General features: G+C 36.6%; 2 protein-coding genes and 1 non-coding gene across 3 annotated transcripts; all 3 read right to left on the bottom strand.

Moving 5' to 3' along the window:
- Positions 1-11: 11 nt before the first annotated feature.
- LOC145903914 (large ribosomal subunit protein uL4-like) lies at positions 12-4,108 on the bottom strand. Its single transcript, XM_082992102.1, has 8 exons — positions 4,054-4,108; positions 3,583-3,818; positions 3,125-3,306; positions 2,813-2,937; positions 1,745-1,874; positions 1,367-1,463; positions 414-557; positions 12-205 (listed from the first exon to the last, which is right to left on the bottom strand). The coding sequence occupies exons 1-8, from the start codon at positions 4,054-4,056 to the stop codon at positions 46-48; spliced, it is 1,077 nt and encodes a 358-aa protein (XP_082848228.1). The 5' UTR covers positions 4,057-4,108; the 3' UTR covers positions 12-45.
- On the bottom strand, positions 3,008-3,078 carry LOC145904108 (small nucleolar RNA SNORD18). Its single transcript, XR_014402718.1, has one exon. It is a non-coding gene; the product is annotated as a small nucleolar RNA SNORD18 (small nucleolar RNA).
- Positions 4,109-6,438: 2,330 nt separating the features above from the next.
- Positions 6,439-9,291, bottom strand: LOC145902715 (protein SHQ1 homolog). Its single transcript, XM_082990803.1, has 8 exons — positions 8,980-9,291; positions 8,751-8,912; positions 8,444-8,634; positions 8,245-8,381; positions 7,855-7,967; positions 7,626-7,792; positions 7,382-7,568; positions 6,439-7,251 (listed from the first exon to the last, which is right to left on the bottom strand). Exons 2-8 carry the CDS (start codon positions 8,891-8,893, stop codon positions 6,792-6,794), a joined length of 1,398 nt encoding a protein of 465 aa, XP_082846929.1. The 5' UTR covers positions 8,894-8,912; positions 8,980-9,291; the 3' UTR covers positions 6,439-6,791.
- Positions 9,292-15,520: the final 6,229 nt, after the last annotated feature.

Genomic DNA, 15,520 nt, shown 5'->3' with positions numbered 1-15,520 from the left:
TCCAACAAAAGAGCAATGAGAGAATTTTATTCAAAGCACATGGGTTTATGCTTTCTTGGCTTTTTTCTCTGCCTTCTCGCGAAGTCGCTTTTCCTGCAAAGTTATGGAAGCTCTCTTCACGGCAGCTGCAGCAGGATTCAACTTCAACATCACCCGAATATTCTTCAGAGGATTCTTCTTTGCTGAGCGACGCTTTATTCCATGTCTGCACCCAATGGTACCATTAGTTAAAATGCCTATTTTCTGTCGATTGTTTTGCCAAAGTAAGTTGCTCACATTACAAAATAGTACTATTGGTGAAAATGCAGTTTACATATATTGCGAGGTCCCAGATATGAAACAAACACACAGCATTTAAAATCAAATGCATACTAACTTTCAAAAGAGGTTACACAAGAAAATGCAATACATACTTCGGTGCCCTCAGTGCTGCCTTGACCTCAGTTGACTGCATGATCTTACTAAGATCAGTGCAAGTCATCTTAGCCATTGGAAGATTGAAGTTGGATTTTTCAGAAGCAGGCTTCCTCCATGTTCCATAGATATTGTCCAATCGCCTAAACAAAATTTCGTAAAAAGAAATTCTGACAACCGGAATGCAAATTGCACTACCGACTTTCAAAATAAATTTTAACAGCCTTGCATTTCATTACAATTAAGCCCCAGGACTGCTGTATGATTATTTTATAAAGCCACAACTTGAGTAACTAACATGATAAGGCTATTGTATATTCCATTGAAGTGGTGTCCAACCTGGGGCCAAGAGATTATTTAAGAACTCAGATAGCAATTTCATGTTTAAGGTTCATTTCACTTGTCCCACGAACAGGTTATGCTAAACCTGAGACTGTGAAAGGTAGACTAAGACCAGTCCTGCTGCCCAACATTTATCACAATTGTCATTGCAACTTGATTATGACATTATATTTTATTATGTAGTCAATTCGTAAAGTTGGAAATAAGGGCGACACAGGGTTTTGTCACATTAATAAATAGACAATCTGATTTTTTCCAATTGTGCTGCAAGCACAAGCGTCCCTGAAAAAAAAGGTCTGAGCAGCCCATTCGACAAGATTTGAAATGACCAGTAGCCACTGGTGTACATTTCCACAAACTTGCATTTAGTAAAATTGGCATCTGATTTCTATGATGAAATAATCAACATTTGGCCAAGTTGAATGATAAACATTGTGTCAAGTACAACCAATCAAAGCCCAAAATGTAGAGCAGAGTGAAACACTATCTTGGCAATTTTGTTGTAATGATATTGCGCCAAAAGGTTGTGGAACAAGTACGTAGATATGTTTGTGGCTATTTACACTGAAAACCTTCACCAATGGAGAGAAAATATAGCACACCAACCTACCTGAGAGCACTTTCAGTCCAGATGAGGAACCGACCAACATGACCACCGGGACAAAGTTTCAGCAAGTTCAAGCGATCCACACTAATAAGTGTGATGCCTGAAACCCAATAAAACTGTTCAATAAACTTTTGATACTGTACATGGAGCAAACTCCTTTTGATATTAGTTTTAATTGACATGATATTGTACACTTGTGTTATGTAACCATACACAGCACCACATATGGATGGTGACGTAATGAGGTTAAACACACATATAAACACATAGTTTATATTTAATGTTTCCTGCATATGAAAACTACTGTTTGTGGGGGCAACAATAGTGCAGACAACAGGAATCGAAAAAAAAAATTTTCGCTCCAAACACAACAACAAAAACCTGGAATGTTTCTGAAAGCCCGTGAAATTCCCTCATCCTGATCATAAATAATACAGGGCCCACGCTTTTGGGTGTGTCTGCGGTTACGCATTTTGCCCTTTCCAGCACGAATCCGTCTTGATTGCATCACCTGGAAATTATAACTATTGTAAAATCATCTATCGTATACATATTCCTTAAAGTGCATATGACTTGGTCATGGCAACTTTGCGTAAAACTAAAGGTACATCTACAACAAACATATCTCCAAAGTTTTTCGGTTCTACTAAAAAATGTAGAAAACTGCATGAAAAGTAGCGGCGACCAAAAATTGTAAACCTTTTTCGCTGTGGCGAAACTGACTATCACACAAGGCACTAGCTCAAAAAAATGAATTGTTTACATAGAAGAAGGCACTTTATATTGCAGATATCGAATAGTTTCAAACATAGGAGAATCCACAGATTATGTTACCTCAAAGGTCAGAACAAGGTTTTACATCACACAAAAAAAAATGCATTAGTGGTTGATTGTGGCAAATTAAATAAATCTTTTGACGTCAACTCGTAGGCATGCTACTGTCGGACAAAACTGGTACTATGACAGAATAACAGTGTTGTTTTGCATAATCAGCTAATTTGGTCGTTTTTTTCTTGTCGGTCTTTGACAGCGTCAAAATTCAATTAACCTACTTCTATCTTTTGCTGTGAGTCGACAAAATGACGATGCTTAATTGACGGTTTGTCTCTGTCGTGTTTTCAATAGTTCATGTATCATGTTAGCCCCTACTGTGATGTCACTCATCAATAATCTTGCTTTCAGGCAATTTCGTTCGCAGCAGTAAAATGCAACTTTGATCAGCTGTATCTCAGAAACGAGTCGCTGTATCAAGCTCCTTTTTCGCCAAAAATGTTTTAAAGTTACGAACATCTCTTAGTTTAATTATTAACATGTTTTAATTTTCCGGGTCACATGCACTTTAAAACAGAATAAGATATAATTGTTGTGTTGGAGCTTTGTTAATATTTTCACATGAACAATTTCATAAGGTTACAAAAATAATGTACGTTTAAATAGAAGTATTTCAACCTTTTTGATATCTTCCCATGCCTTTAGCTTCTTCAACAAGAGGACAGCTTCTTTTGTCTTTTTATATTGCTGAACTTTATCCTCAACTACCAAGGGGACTTCCGGTACATTGTCAATTTTGTGACCTTAAAAGAATTGGAAGACTTAATTTATAAACACAAAAATGTACAAGCAAGACACGGATAGGTTTGCTTTATAATCAGAACTTCTATTAATATCAGGGTTTATCAAAAACACGGACCTGAAGTAAAAACTCATCACAACACAAAAACATAAACCAGGTATTCATAAAGTTTGACAAACAATAATGACCTTTGGACATCACTAAAGCTGGGAGTGCAGAAGCAGCCAAAGCAGAGCACATTGCAAAACGACGCTGCTTGATGTTACAACGTCTATGCCAGCGTCTCCATGTCTTTGTTGGAGCATACATTCTACCACCACGGCACATGTTTCCAAAGGCAGCTTGACCAGATCGATGAGTTCCTCCACCCCTTTACAAAAAATTGACATAAGTTTACATGCACCAAAGAAATGAAACAAAATTAAATTATTTCTTTACGCAGTGTTTTCCTGGGGCCCCCAGGACCAACGTGGTCCTAAAAACCAGTTTTGTGTATAATTAAAATGTACATGTAACCAGACAGTGAAAAAATACATCCATAAAACACAATAAAAGCAGGATTAAGTATATACATCTTTATACACTGGCTAATGATAACAAGGACACAATGATGTCACTCTATAACAACCAGCAACATTTAACATACCTAACTCTGGGAATTCTTGCCACAGCACGACCGGTTCCCCATGATTCTGCACTTGTTTGTTCACCAGAAAACCTGTTCACCGCATACGGTTGGCGATGGTTTTTGCTAATGTTAGTGTGTACAAAGTTCACAACATCTGGACGAATTGGAGCTTTGAACACCGCAGGCAACTTCACTGTGTTTTCAGAGGGTAAACCCTTTTCTGTGTACACGGACACAAGGGGACGAGCACAAGCCTGTAGTACATCAGTTAACATAAAACATAAAGTCAAAACAGGGATTTGATCACACATTTAAGGTTTCATATCATTTTAGTTCATTAAATCTTTTATCTTTGATATGGAATCGCTTTTTTTAAACCGGCGTGTGTGGTAATTCTGTCAAACAGGGGACGTATACGTCCTTCGTTAGTATTTGGCGAAAATGTCATTTTTTTACGGATTTACCTCTAAAAAATTACATTTAACCTACCATTATTGCTTCTTACAAATCCACACGCCTCCGCCGACGTGCTCACATCAAAAAGACCAGACCATCCGCACGTGGCGTTGTTGTCCTTTTCATTTCTTACATTTATTTATTTCGGGGTCGTAAAAAATTTCTGGGAGTACTAACACTTCTTTAATGATATTATTTAAAAAAATACTTACTCCACCTAATTACCAAAATAACCCGGATATATAAATAATGCATCCTGATGCATCTTATGTGGAGACTTGGCTCAAAAAAGCTCAACTTACAGGATCCAAGATTCAGCTTATCCTGGATTAAACATAGGATAATCCCAAAAGCGTGCAATTGATTTGTCGAACTACATCAAGGGTCGACAAAAACCACTGTCGCACGTTTATCAGTTGCCCAAAAAACAAAAAGACATGGTCATGGCAACTTTGCGTAAAACTAAAGGCACTTTCACAATAAACATATTTCCAAGTATTTCGGTTCTACGTCAACTAAAATATGTAAAAAACGGTACGAAAAGTAGCGACGACCAAAATCGTAAACCTTTTTCGATGTAGCGAATTTGACGCCACACAAGGGCGCTCGCGTCAAAAAAATGCATTGTTTACATAGGAGAGGGCACCTAATATTGCAGATATCGAATAGTTTTAAACACAGGAGAATCCAGAAAATACGTAACCTCAAAGGTCAGGACAAGGTTTCACCAGAGACTACTCTGCATAAATATGTGACGTCGGGTTCGTGCGAACCCGAAAATAGGAAACATTATTCGCACGAACCCGAATATATATATATGTGTGTAAGTAAGACGTGACCAATAGATCACGCGCGCATGTAGCCTGTGTTCCTTGACGAACGATTGTTTTACTGTCATACAACAAAATGATTACATACAGTTGATTTCTGCAAAGTATGATAAACTTAAAGAAACCAACCACTAAGTCTACTATTGCACAGGCAAAAATGGCCGCTATACCGCAACTGTTCAGGAAGAACGATACTTTGACCTAACATGACGTAATTATGCCTTCAGATTGATCAAATATAATGTTAAACAACTCAGGACTTAGTAGTAGTAGTAGTTTTGTCGTCAAATGCGCTTCTGTGTTTTAGTTTTGCAAACCCGTGCCACGAATAGACTTACTTTGTTGCGCCTATAACTATGATATGATGTTAGACGAAAGGGATTTCGCTGCAATAGAAACGGTATTTTCATCACGTTCTGTACATTCGTGGAGATTAACCAGCAAAAACGACCAGACTTGCTCTCCCAGCGGTATGCTTCCATTGTTTTGATCATGCAAAAAAAGCACTAAACCTCAGTTAGTGTATCACACAACCATATTACGCTCCAATTAATATTCGCATACGAATCTTGCTTATTATTTGGGTTTGCACGAATATGAAATCTGTGCTGTTATTCGGCGAATAGATTCGGGTTCGGGTTCGCCTTGGCACATCCCTAGTGCAGCAGCAACGACATTACTCTGCGCTTCGTTAAGACGGCGATGGTGCGTTTCTTATTTGTTCAGTGACATTACATGACTTAATTTTGGGTGTGATGTCATAACTTTAACATCCCACTTGCGTTGAGTTTAATTTGACGATTCCAACATTTCTAGTTACAAACTATTGCGAAAAATACTGTGGCGAATTAATCAAATCATTTATGACCCGAACTCGTATAGGCATCACGCTACTGCCAGACAAAAAGTGGTTCTATGACAGAATAACAGTGTTGCTTAATTGGACAATGCTTATTTCGCGGTTTCTCTCTGTCGTGTTTTCAAAAGTTGATGTTAGCGATCATAAATGCTTTAACAACAAGAACACCCTGTCCCAGTTACTGTTTTATCATTACGCAACCAAATAAGACTTAATAGGTTGAAATAGCGTCCATCTGTCTGTAGCTCAAATTAACATTAAAATCCGATTGTTGCACTTGTTGTTCCATGTTTAATGCTAAACTATACTAAACTATATGCCGAAAAGAGCCAAAATATGACTTTGGTCAGATGTATCTCAAAAAACGAGAATTGTTTAAAAGTTATGACCATCTCTTAGTTTTAATTATTAATATGTTTTATTTTTCTGTGTCAAATGCACTTTAAGGTAAAAAGGCCAAACTAAGGCCCTTCTCTGTCATTTACGTTTCTAAATATACAAGCAAGCATCGGTTTCTTTTTGTCCCGTCAAACAATATAAGCCTACTCTCGTGGATTTACAAAGTTTGGGACCATTTCGTTCTGTATTAAAATTGTTATGGTACATACAAATATAACACCCATATTCATGTACGACTTGTCATTAATTCAGATTCCAAAGTTGAAAGCGCGAAGCATAAAATGCTGAGAACCACCGGCCTGTACACAGTACTGCTTTTTTCGTCAATTTGCAAAAATCACTGTAAAACTCGCACAAGTAACTGCCGACCTATCGGAACACCGATGCATGTGACCGATTGTTTCATCATAAAACATCTGCTCGTGTGAAGTGACGCTACATAAGCAACAACTACGTTATGAACAATAACTTTGATGAGTCTTTGGTTAAAATTCGGATGACAATGCTGACGTGTAGACCTTTAAAAGTTTGGACTGCAATCCGGGATTTATTTTATTTTTGTAGAAATGTAAAAATGCAGACGACATATAATACGTACTTGCTGAATGTGCGACGTTTTCCCACTTATGTAAATCATACACGCACACATACATGTTGTAGGTGTACTTTTTCCAACAAAAGACCTAATTTGTGTTGCCTATTTCCTCAATTATAGGCTTACCCACCAAGTTTTCTGCTGATATCGAATTTTCCGCAGACTCATTTAGTGTCACTGACTTTAATTGGTCAGCCAGCCTTTCAGCATCAGAGAGTTCACAGTCTTGACATGAAGATTCCTCCTCTTCCAAAGCTAAGCGAGCAGCTTCTTCCACATAATCTATTTCCAAATCCACTGCTGATTTCCTGATGTTTGTGTTTTTTATGGCTTTGGCAACTGAAGCTAACACTTCATCACAGTGGGCAACTTTCTGAATCCACACACAATAATCTTGAATGTACAAGTCATTCAGAATGTAGCATGGGGAGTCCATGTTTTTCTGAAATTTATCATGGATTGAAAGAAAGCATTTCAAGACACACCGTCTTCCACCTTGTAGGACTGCTACCATGTCCTTAACGACCTTTTTTGTTAATTTCCAATGTCTACAAAAAAACACCATTTGTGCATGTAAAAAATAAGGTTATGTACCGTTAACAACATCATGCAATTCCAAACAGTTTTAATTAAATACAAAATATTACTGTTAAATGTAGAATTCCAATCATTTTTAACCTGTAATGTGGATAACAAAGTGCCCTTCGATAGCAACCTTTCAAAACTTCTGGAATGTTGATTTGTGTGTCACACCATGATAAAGTAGTGCTCAAAGTTCTGATAGTCCACGCAGATTCAACATTGTCAGTGTCATCTTCTGTACTTCTTACGTCATAACAATACCCAAAAATTATATCTACCAAACCTTCAATACCAAAACTCTTGTTAAGAGGATAAAATATTTGTGTCACAAAAACTATACCTAAAAAAGCAGAAACAGTTTCTGCATGACTAAGAATAAATTCTTTGTTGGGAAACTTTAGTAATTGATCTTTTTCAAAGGCAGTAAAATCAGGGGAGCTGGATGCAAACCACCATGGCATGTACTTTAATAAGTCTTTAATTTCTTCAGTATCATACAAATCAGCCCTGAAAAACAAAAGGTTGATAAAGTTCAGCTGAAATCATTGGTTATAACAATGGGCACTCACAAATAATAATCCATGTCAAACTTCTCTGTTTCCGTTGATTCTCGCTGTAGTTTTCGGTCAAGGTAGCTAGTTTCATCAGCGTTTTGTAGATGCACTAGGTCTGTCAATTCCTCCTATATTCCATGAATTGTTACATGTTTTAAAATTTCCCTTGAATATTTTCAGTAATCATGATTACATCACTTTGCATGTATTGTGCAGGAGCTTTTACAATTAACCAAACTATAGACATAAACACTACAATAACAATAAAATACTATGTTAGTTTGGATACAGGTATATATGTTTCCAAACACAAAATTTGATAAAAAAATATTTTCTAAGCATCACAACACCAATATGGTAATACTTCAGTAATTTAAAGTGTCAATTAATAAGAGTTCAAAATACCTGCAAATCTGACAAAATATTAGATTTTTGATTTGCAAATCCATAGCCAAATGTTACCGAAGAACAAGAAATAACTTGGGGATGCAGCCAGTTAACATCTTTTAAGTCAGATGATGGGGATACCTCAATATTTTTATCTGAAACCATTGATGCAACAAACAATTTTAACAAAGTTTAAAAATTTTTTATTTAAAATTACCTATCTCATCCAAAACTTCTATACTATGGTTTTTATGTTTTTTGGAGTGTTGCAATAAGGTGGTCAGTAAATCAAGATTTTCAAATAATTGTCCATGTTGAGCTTTCTTGAGTTTTATTTCATACTTGCCATCATCACAAATGTACTTCGTAGACGAACCTTCATCTAACAATTTTTGTAAAAATTCTAGTCTTAAAAGAAAACAAAATATTTGTTTCAATACTCATATAGTCAAACAAACGTAAATCATTTGCATACATATGATAAAATTAAATTCAAATGTTAAATGTTATGTCATCTGACTTACCTTAAATAATATGGTTTGGCATAAAATGTGAATAACTGGTTTTCAACAAACACTTCAACTTGCGACACTTTGGTAAATGGGGCAATAATTTCCAAAATGACAAATGTATCATCCTGCCTAATTTCAAATTTTGGTGTTAACATATTTCAATCTTTTAAAAATCTACAAGGGCAAAACAAGAGTAATTTAACTAAAAGTTTCCCAGCTAGGAAAAAATGACTACTCTGACATCATCAAATGGGGTCCATCAGGAAACTTGAGATTTTTGGAAAATTTTGCTCCATGTTTAAATATGTAACAAAGCTGTAACCTGCTTCTGTAATTTTATATTGGGAAATGCATCATAGATAGCCTAAACATTGTAAAATCGGGGGGTTATTAATCATATGACATTGAGTTGAGTATATGTATATAAAGGTTGCTACTGACCCCCTTACAACACTTGGAATGCAATACCTATTGACATTACAAGCGACTTACGCAAACCAATACATACATTGTCATGTAAATTTTACACGATCACAATCGTAACTGATCAACGTCTGTGGTCATATTGTACGCGTGTGAAACTATTATCCATATGTTAGAACACCACCGTCATTTCGGCGAAATGAAATTTGGTTAAAACCGAAATTATTTCACGCATGAATGAACACGGCTTCAAACAATTGTGTTCACATAAAATAAGCATTAAGGCCGGGTCCACACTCGCGCTTTGCGCCGGCGGAATCTTTGTTTGTTTCAATGTCCCGAGCGTACGCCCGCACGCCGGCGTATAATGAAACAAACAAAGAATCCGCCAGCGCAAAGCGTGAGTGTGGACCCGGCCTAACTCACGAAAAAACAAAAATCAGTTGTAATGACAAACATTTCAATCAGCAAGGTGTTCAATATTTGCAAAACAATATCTACACTTTAAATTTTTTTGAACACCTATAAAGTATATAACAACGAAATGGGTTTGACTGCGGTGTCGCTGTGTGAATCCCAGCATTCGCGTATTTTCGGCGCTGCATACAAGTGCCAATTTAATAATGTTCCGGGCCATAGGATTTTTTATAAATTGGTGGAGAATAGGCTCAGAACATGTAGATCACATTACAATAGCGTTTTTTGAACACCTATAAAGTATATCGCAACGAAATGGGTTTGACTGCGGTCACGCTGTGTGAATCCCAGCGATCGCGTATTTTCGGCGCTGCATACAAGTGCTAATTTAATGATGTTCCGGGCCATAGGATTTTTTAAAAATTGGTGTAGAATAGGCTTGGAACATGTAGATCACATTACAATAGCGTTTTTTGAACACCTATAAAGTATATCGCAACGAAATGGGTTTGACTGCGGTCACGCTGTGTGAATCCCAGTATTAGCGTATTTTCGGCGCTGCATACAAGTGCCAATTTAATAATGTTCCGGGCCATAGGATTTTTAAAAATTGGTGTAGAATAGGCTCAGAACATGTAGATCACATTACAATAGCGTTTTTTTAACACCTATAAAATATATCTCAACGATTATGTTATGTTAATTAAATATACCTCTTAGTATCACAATCTCCCCTTTTTTATTTCCGCCCACGCATAACAATGTAAATGTTGCGAAAAAAAATCATTCAAAACACAAATGGAGGTATTTTCGAATATGTCCGTGTTTCGAAAATGTGTGGGATGAATTTTAAGTGGCAACGTCGACGTTTAACTGATATCACATTACAGTGAATTATGTGGGTGAACGTTTTCATTGATTAAGTGACGATTCTTTATCTTGTGTGGCGTAGCAAAGCCCAATGGGGATTAGGCGTCAATGGTGCGTCGCAGCATACTCAGCTATTTAGCATCATTAAAAAAAAAATTTTAAGAAATTCCTGGGGGCATTGTGTGCGGCCGCACTTCCAACGAGGCCTCTGTTGCGATACAGGTAAGTTGTTTAAAATTCATCTTTCTTTTCGTTTGCTAGAAACCATAGTGTTGCAGCTTCTCACTACTTGTGGGGCAGCTACGAGGGTGGGTTGGCAAACTACAAACAAAATTTTTGTAATTAATGTAAATGATTTTACATTACCATTCAATAAAAGGACACAAGGATACTTTTGGGCGGTAAAATACGCTTTGAATTGTGTTTAAAGTCACATAAGCTTTTGCAAAAATAATTTAACAAACATATTGTATCACTTGCCGGTATTTGTTTAAAGCCAATACACCACGTCAAGGTTCCGGCAACCGTAGTGGATTTATGTGATCTATATGTTCTGAGCCTATTCTACACCAATTTTCAAAAAAATCCTATGGCCCGGAACATCATTAAATTGGCACTTGTATGCAGCGCCGAAAATACGCGATCGCTGGGATTCACACAGCGTGACCGCAGTCAAACCCATTTCGTTGCGATATACTTTATAGGTGTTCAAAAAACGCTATTGTAATGTGATCTACATGCTCTGAGCCTATTCTACACCAATTTTTAAAAAATCCTATGGCCCGGAACATTATTAAATTGGCACTTGTATGCAGCGCCGAAAATACGCTAATACTGGGATTCACACAGCGTGACCGCAGTCAAACACATTTCGTTGCGATATACTTTATAGGTGTTCAAAAAACGCTATTGTAATGTGATCTACATGCTCTGAGCCTATTCTGCACCAATTTTTAAAAAATCCTATGGCCCGGAACATTATTAAATTGGCACTTGTATGCAGCGCCGAAAATACGCGATCGCTGGGATTCACACAGCGTGACTGTAGTCAAACCCATTTCGTTGCGATATACTTTATAGGTGTTCAAAAAACGCTATTGTAATGTGATCTTCATGTTCTGAGCCTATTCTACACCAATTTTTAAAAAATTCTATGGCCCGGAACATTATTAAATTGCCACTTGTATGCAGCGCCGAAAATACGCTAATACTGGGATTCACACAGCGTGACCGCAGTCAAACACATTTCGTTGCGATATAATTTATAGGTGTTCAAAAAACGCTATTGTAATGTGATCTTCATGTTCTGAGCCTATTCTACACCAATTTTTAAAAAATTCTATGGCCCGGAACATTATTAAATTGGCACTTGTATGCAGCGCCGCAAATGCTCACTGCCTTCTGTTTGAGTCAAAGCCTTTGACGAACAATGCGCATGCATGCTGGGATTCACACAGCGTGACCGCAGTCAATCCCATTTCGTTGCGATATACTTTATAGGTGTTCAAAAAACGCTATTGTAATGTGATCTTCATGTTCTGAGCCTATTCTACACCAATTTTTAAAAAATCCTATGGCCCGGAACATTATTAAATTGGCACTTGTATGCAGCGCCGAAAATACGCTAATACTGGGATTCACACAGCGTGACCGCAGTCAAACCCATTTCGTTGCGATATACTTTATAGGTGTTCAAAAAACGCTATTGTAATGTGATCTATATGTTCTGAGCCTATTCTACACCAATTTTTAAAAAATCCTATGGCCCGGAACATCGTTAAATTGGCACTTGTATGCAGCGCCGAAAATACGCGATCGCTGGGATTCACACAGCGTGACCGCAGTCAAACCCATTTCGTTGCGATATACTTTATAGGTGTTCAAAAAACGCTATTGTTATGTGATCTACATGCTCTGAGCCTATTCTACACCAATTTTTAAAAAATCCTATGGCCCGGAACATTATTAAATTGGCACTTGTATGCAGCGCCGAAAATACGCTAATACTGGGATTCACACAGCGTGACCGCAGTCAAACACATTTCGTTGCGATATACTTTAAAGGTGTTCAAAAACCGCTATTGTAATGTGATCTACATGCTCTGAGCCTATTCTGCACCAATTTTTAAAAAATCCTATGGCCCGGAACATTATTAAATTGGCACTTGTATGCAGCGCCGAAAATACGCTAATACTGGGATTCACACAGCGTGACCGCAGTCAAACCCATTTCGTTGCGATATACTTTATAGGTGTTCAAAAAACGCTATTGGAATGTGATCTACATGTTCTAAGCCTATTCTACACCAATTTTTGAAAAATCCTATGGCCCGGAACATCATTAAATTGGCACTTGTATGCAGCGCCGAAAATACGCGATCGCTGGGATTCACACAGCGTGACCGCAGTCAAATCCATTTCGTTGCGATATACTTTATAGGTGTTCAAAAAACGCTATTGTAATGTGATCTACATGTTCTAAGCCTATTCTCCACCAATTTATAAAAAATCCTATGGCCCGGAACATCATTAAATTGGCACTTGTATGCAGCGCCGAAAATACGCGAATGCTGGGATTCACACAGCGACACCGCAGTCAAACCCATTTCGTTGTTATATACTTTATAGGTGTTCAAAAATTGCAATTTTAAAGTGTAGATATTGTTTTGCAAATATTGGACACCTTGCTGATTGAAATGTTTGTCATTACAACTCATTTTTGTTTTTTTCGTGAGTTAATGCTTATTTTGTGTGAACACAATTGTTTGAAGCCGTGTTCATTCATGCGTGAAATAATTTCGGTTTTAACCAAATTCCATTTCGCCGAAATGACGGTGGTCACGGAGCACCAGGTACACTACACACCCACCATAGAATACTAAAACATGGAATGGAAACTCTTTTCGTCACGCATGAGTAACACTTTACGCAAAATGAAAAATGCATTGGGTTAAATGCGATTTTGGCGTTTTTCGGCGGCCAAAAACTCCAAGTTAATGTAACCACAAGAATTTATTTAAATGTAATTCAAGTAGTTTCATCCTTAATCTTTTAAAATATGTGGATGATTTTAATTATGACGCGCTCTAATACACTTTTTAACCGTGTGTTACAAGTCACCTTACTGACTAAAAAAATGTTAATACGTCATCGCGTCAACCTCAAAGATGACGTAAGACATGTAATTACGTCATTCAAGTAATGACGTAATGTTTTATATTTGCATATCTGCCTAAAAAGCAATCATTGGATTCAGAAACCTAATATTTGAACAAAACAGTCTGACCCAGAGGTCACATTTTTGCAGTCATTATTGGGTATGTATCAAAATGTTTCATAGCTCCTCTTTTTTTAAAGACATATGTTGGACAGATAGTGCAGTACTACATGAAGTAGTTTTTGGCCCAAAATGTCAGATTGTAGCCTTTGTAAACCAGATAAGATAGGGCCAAATTTTGCTGCTTAATTTTAAAGATTGTATTTATTTGGTTAACCATACTTAAATCTGGCCGTTTTTCATCTTTTATGCAAATAATATTAAATGATAAATAAATAGTGGTAGCTATCTAAAAAATATTGACATACCATCAAATAAATTATTGTGTCATTTTTTATATTCCATTGGTTTTGAGCAATTCATGCCACATATGAGCCGATGCTCTGTGAATATTAATGAACTTGCTTTTGTTGTACTAGTAATCTACTTTATACATTTTTCCCACACATCTGAGTTTTCTATTTGATTTCATTGTAAATATTTGGTTGTATATTGGCATTTTTGTCCGAAAGTTCGCCTTTAAGTGTTGATTAATCCAATATTCCTGAGAAGAAAACAAATTTGATGGAAATTATTTTTGTCAAACTATTGCACACATAACAGAAGTATATTTTTTTACTCTTATCATAACACTTGGTTGAATGCTCCTGACACAGTTGAAAATATGTAATGTTTTGTTGAACTAAACATAATTGCCTTTTGTTTCAGCAAAATTGGACCTTAACATATTAATAACCTTTTTCACCAGTCATTTTTTTTTCTTCGCAGATTAGTTTTAAATAAAACACAACAGAATTTGATTTAGATATGTATTAAAATGCTTCTGAGGAGACATGTCATGTTGAAGAAAAAGATGAAAGTTTTCAGAATTTGCTCGTATGCAAACACTTAAAAACAAATTATAGTTGGTTTATATTGGAAGTATTCCCACTGCCTTTGAGTATTTGCAAGCAATCAACATATATTTTGTCAAGGCTTAGCTTTTTCAAACCCATATTATGCACAAAATGTTGTTTTGTGTTGAACTTTACTGAAAACATTTGCACTCAGCAGTATGAACATGGTGTTGGCAAGGTATTTCCTGATATCAACTGATTTTAATAATTTGGTTCATTATAATATCTTCATCTCCATCTTCATCAAGATACAGAAATCGCAGAAAAAAAGCAGTCATACTATCGTTTGTCAACTGTTTGTCAAATGCCCTGTTTTTGCAAAATAAATATTCCCAACAATCGCATTACTGTGTGCAGAGATACTGTCCTAGAAAAAAACATAATAAGCAAGTAGTTGATTTTACATAACAAGCATAGTAGTTGATAATATTACTCGATTTAGCCTCCCACTGCTTGCAAACAGCAAAAGCGCGCAATTATTTGTTCATAGTTTGACCCAAAAGGCAGTAGACAGCAAATCGCCGTAAAAAATGATGCGACGCGATTTATTCAAAATCATCAACATATTTCAAAAGACGAGGGACCAAACTTCCTGTTTCTTTGAAAAAGTTTTAAATTTTGTTCTATTTAATGGGTTTTTAAGCCCCTTAGAAAACACCAAAATCGCATTTAACCCAATGCATTTTTCATTTTGCGTAAAGTGTTGCTCATGCGTGACGGCGCACTTTCAGCGGAGTTTCCATTCCATGTTTTAGTATTCTATGCACCCACCGTACGCGCACGTTATTTATTACTCCGAACGACACCTAGTGGATTGGTGATTGGCTGCACGCACTGATCTCTATACAACACAGATCAGTCACTACACCACTATATATCATAGTGATTGCTGTAATATC

The sequence above is a fragment of the Ascidia mentula genome, chromosome 5, assembly GCF_947561715.1.
Source record: "Ascidia mentula chromosome 5, kaAscMent1.1, whole genome shotgun sequence".
Lineage (NCBI taxonomy): Eukaryota > Metazoa > Chordata > Ascidiacea > Phlebobranchia > Ascidiidae > Ascidia > Ascidia mentula.
Note: the sequence above shows the minus strand (reverse complement) of the source record. Positions and strands in the feature narration are given on the sequence as shown.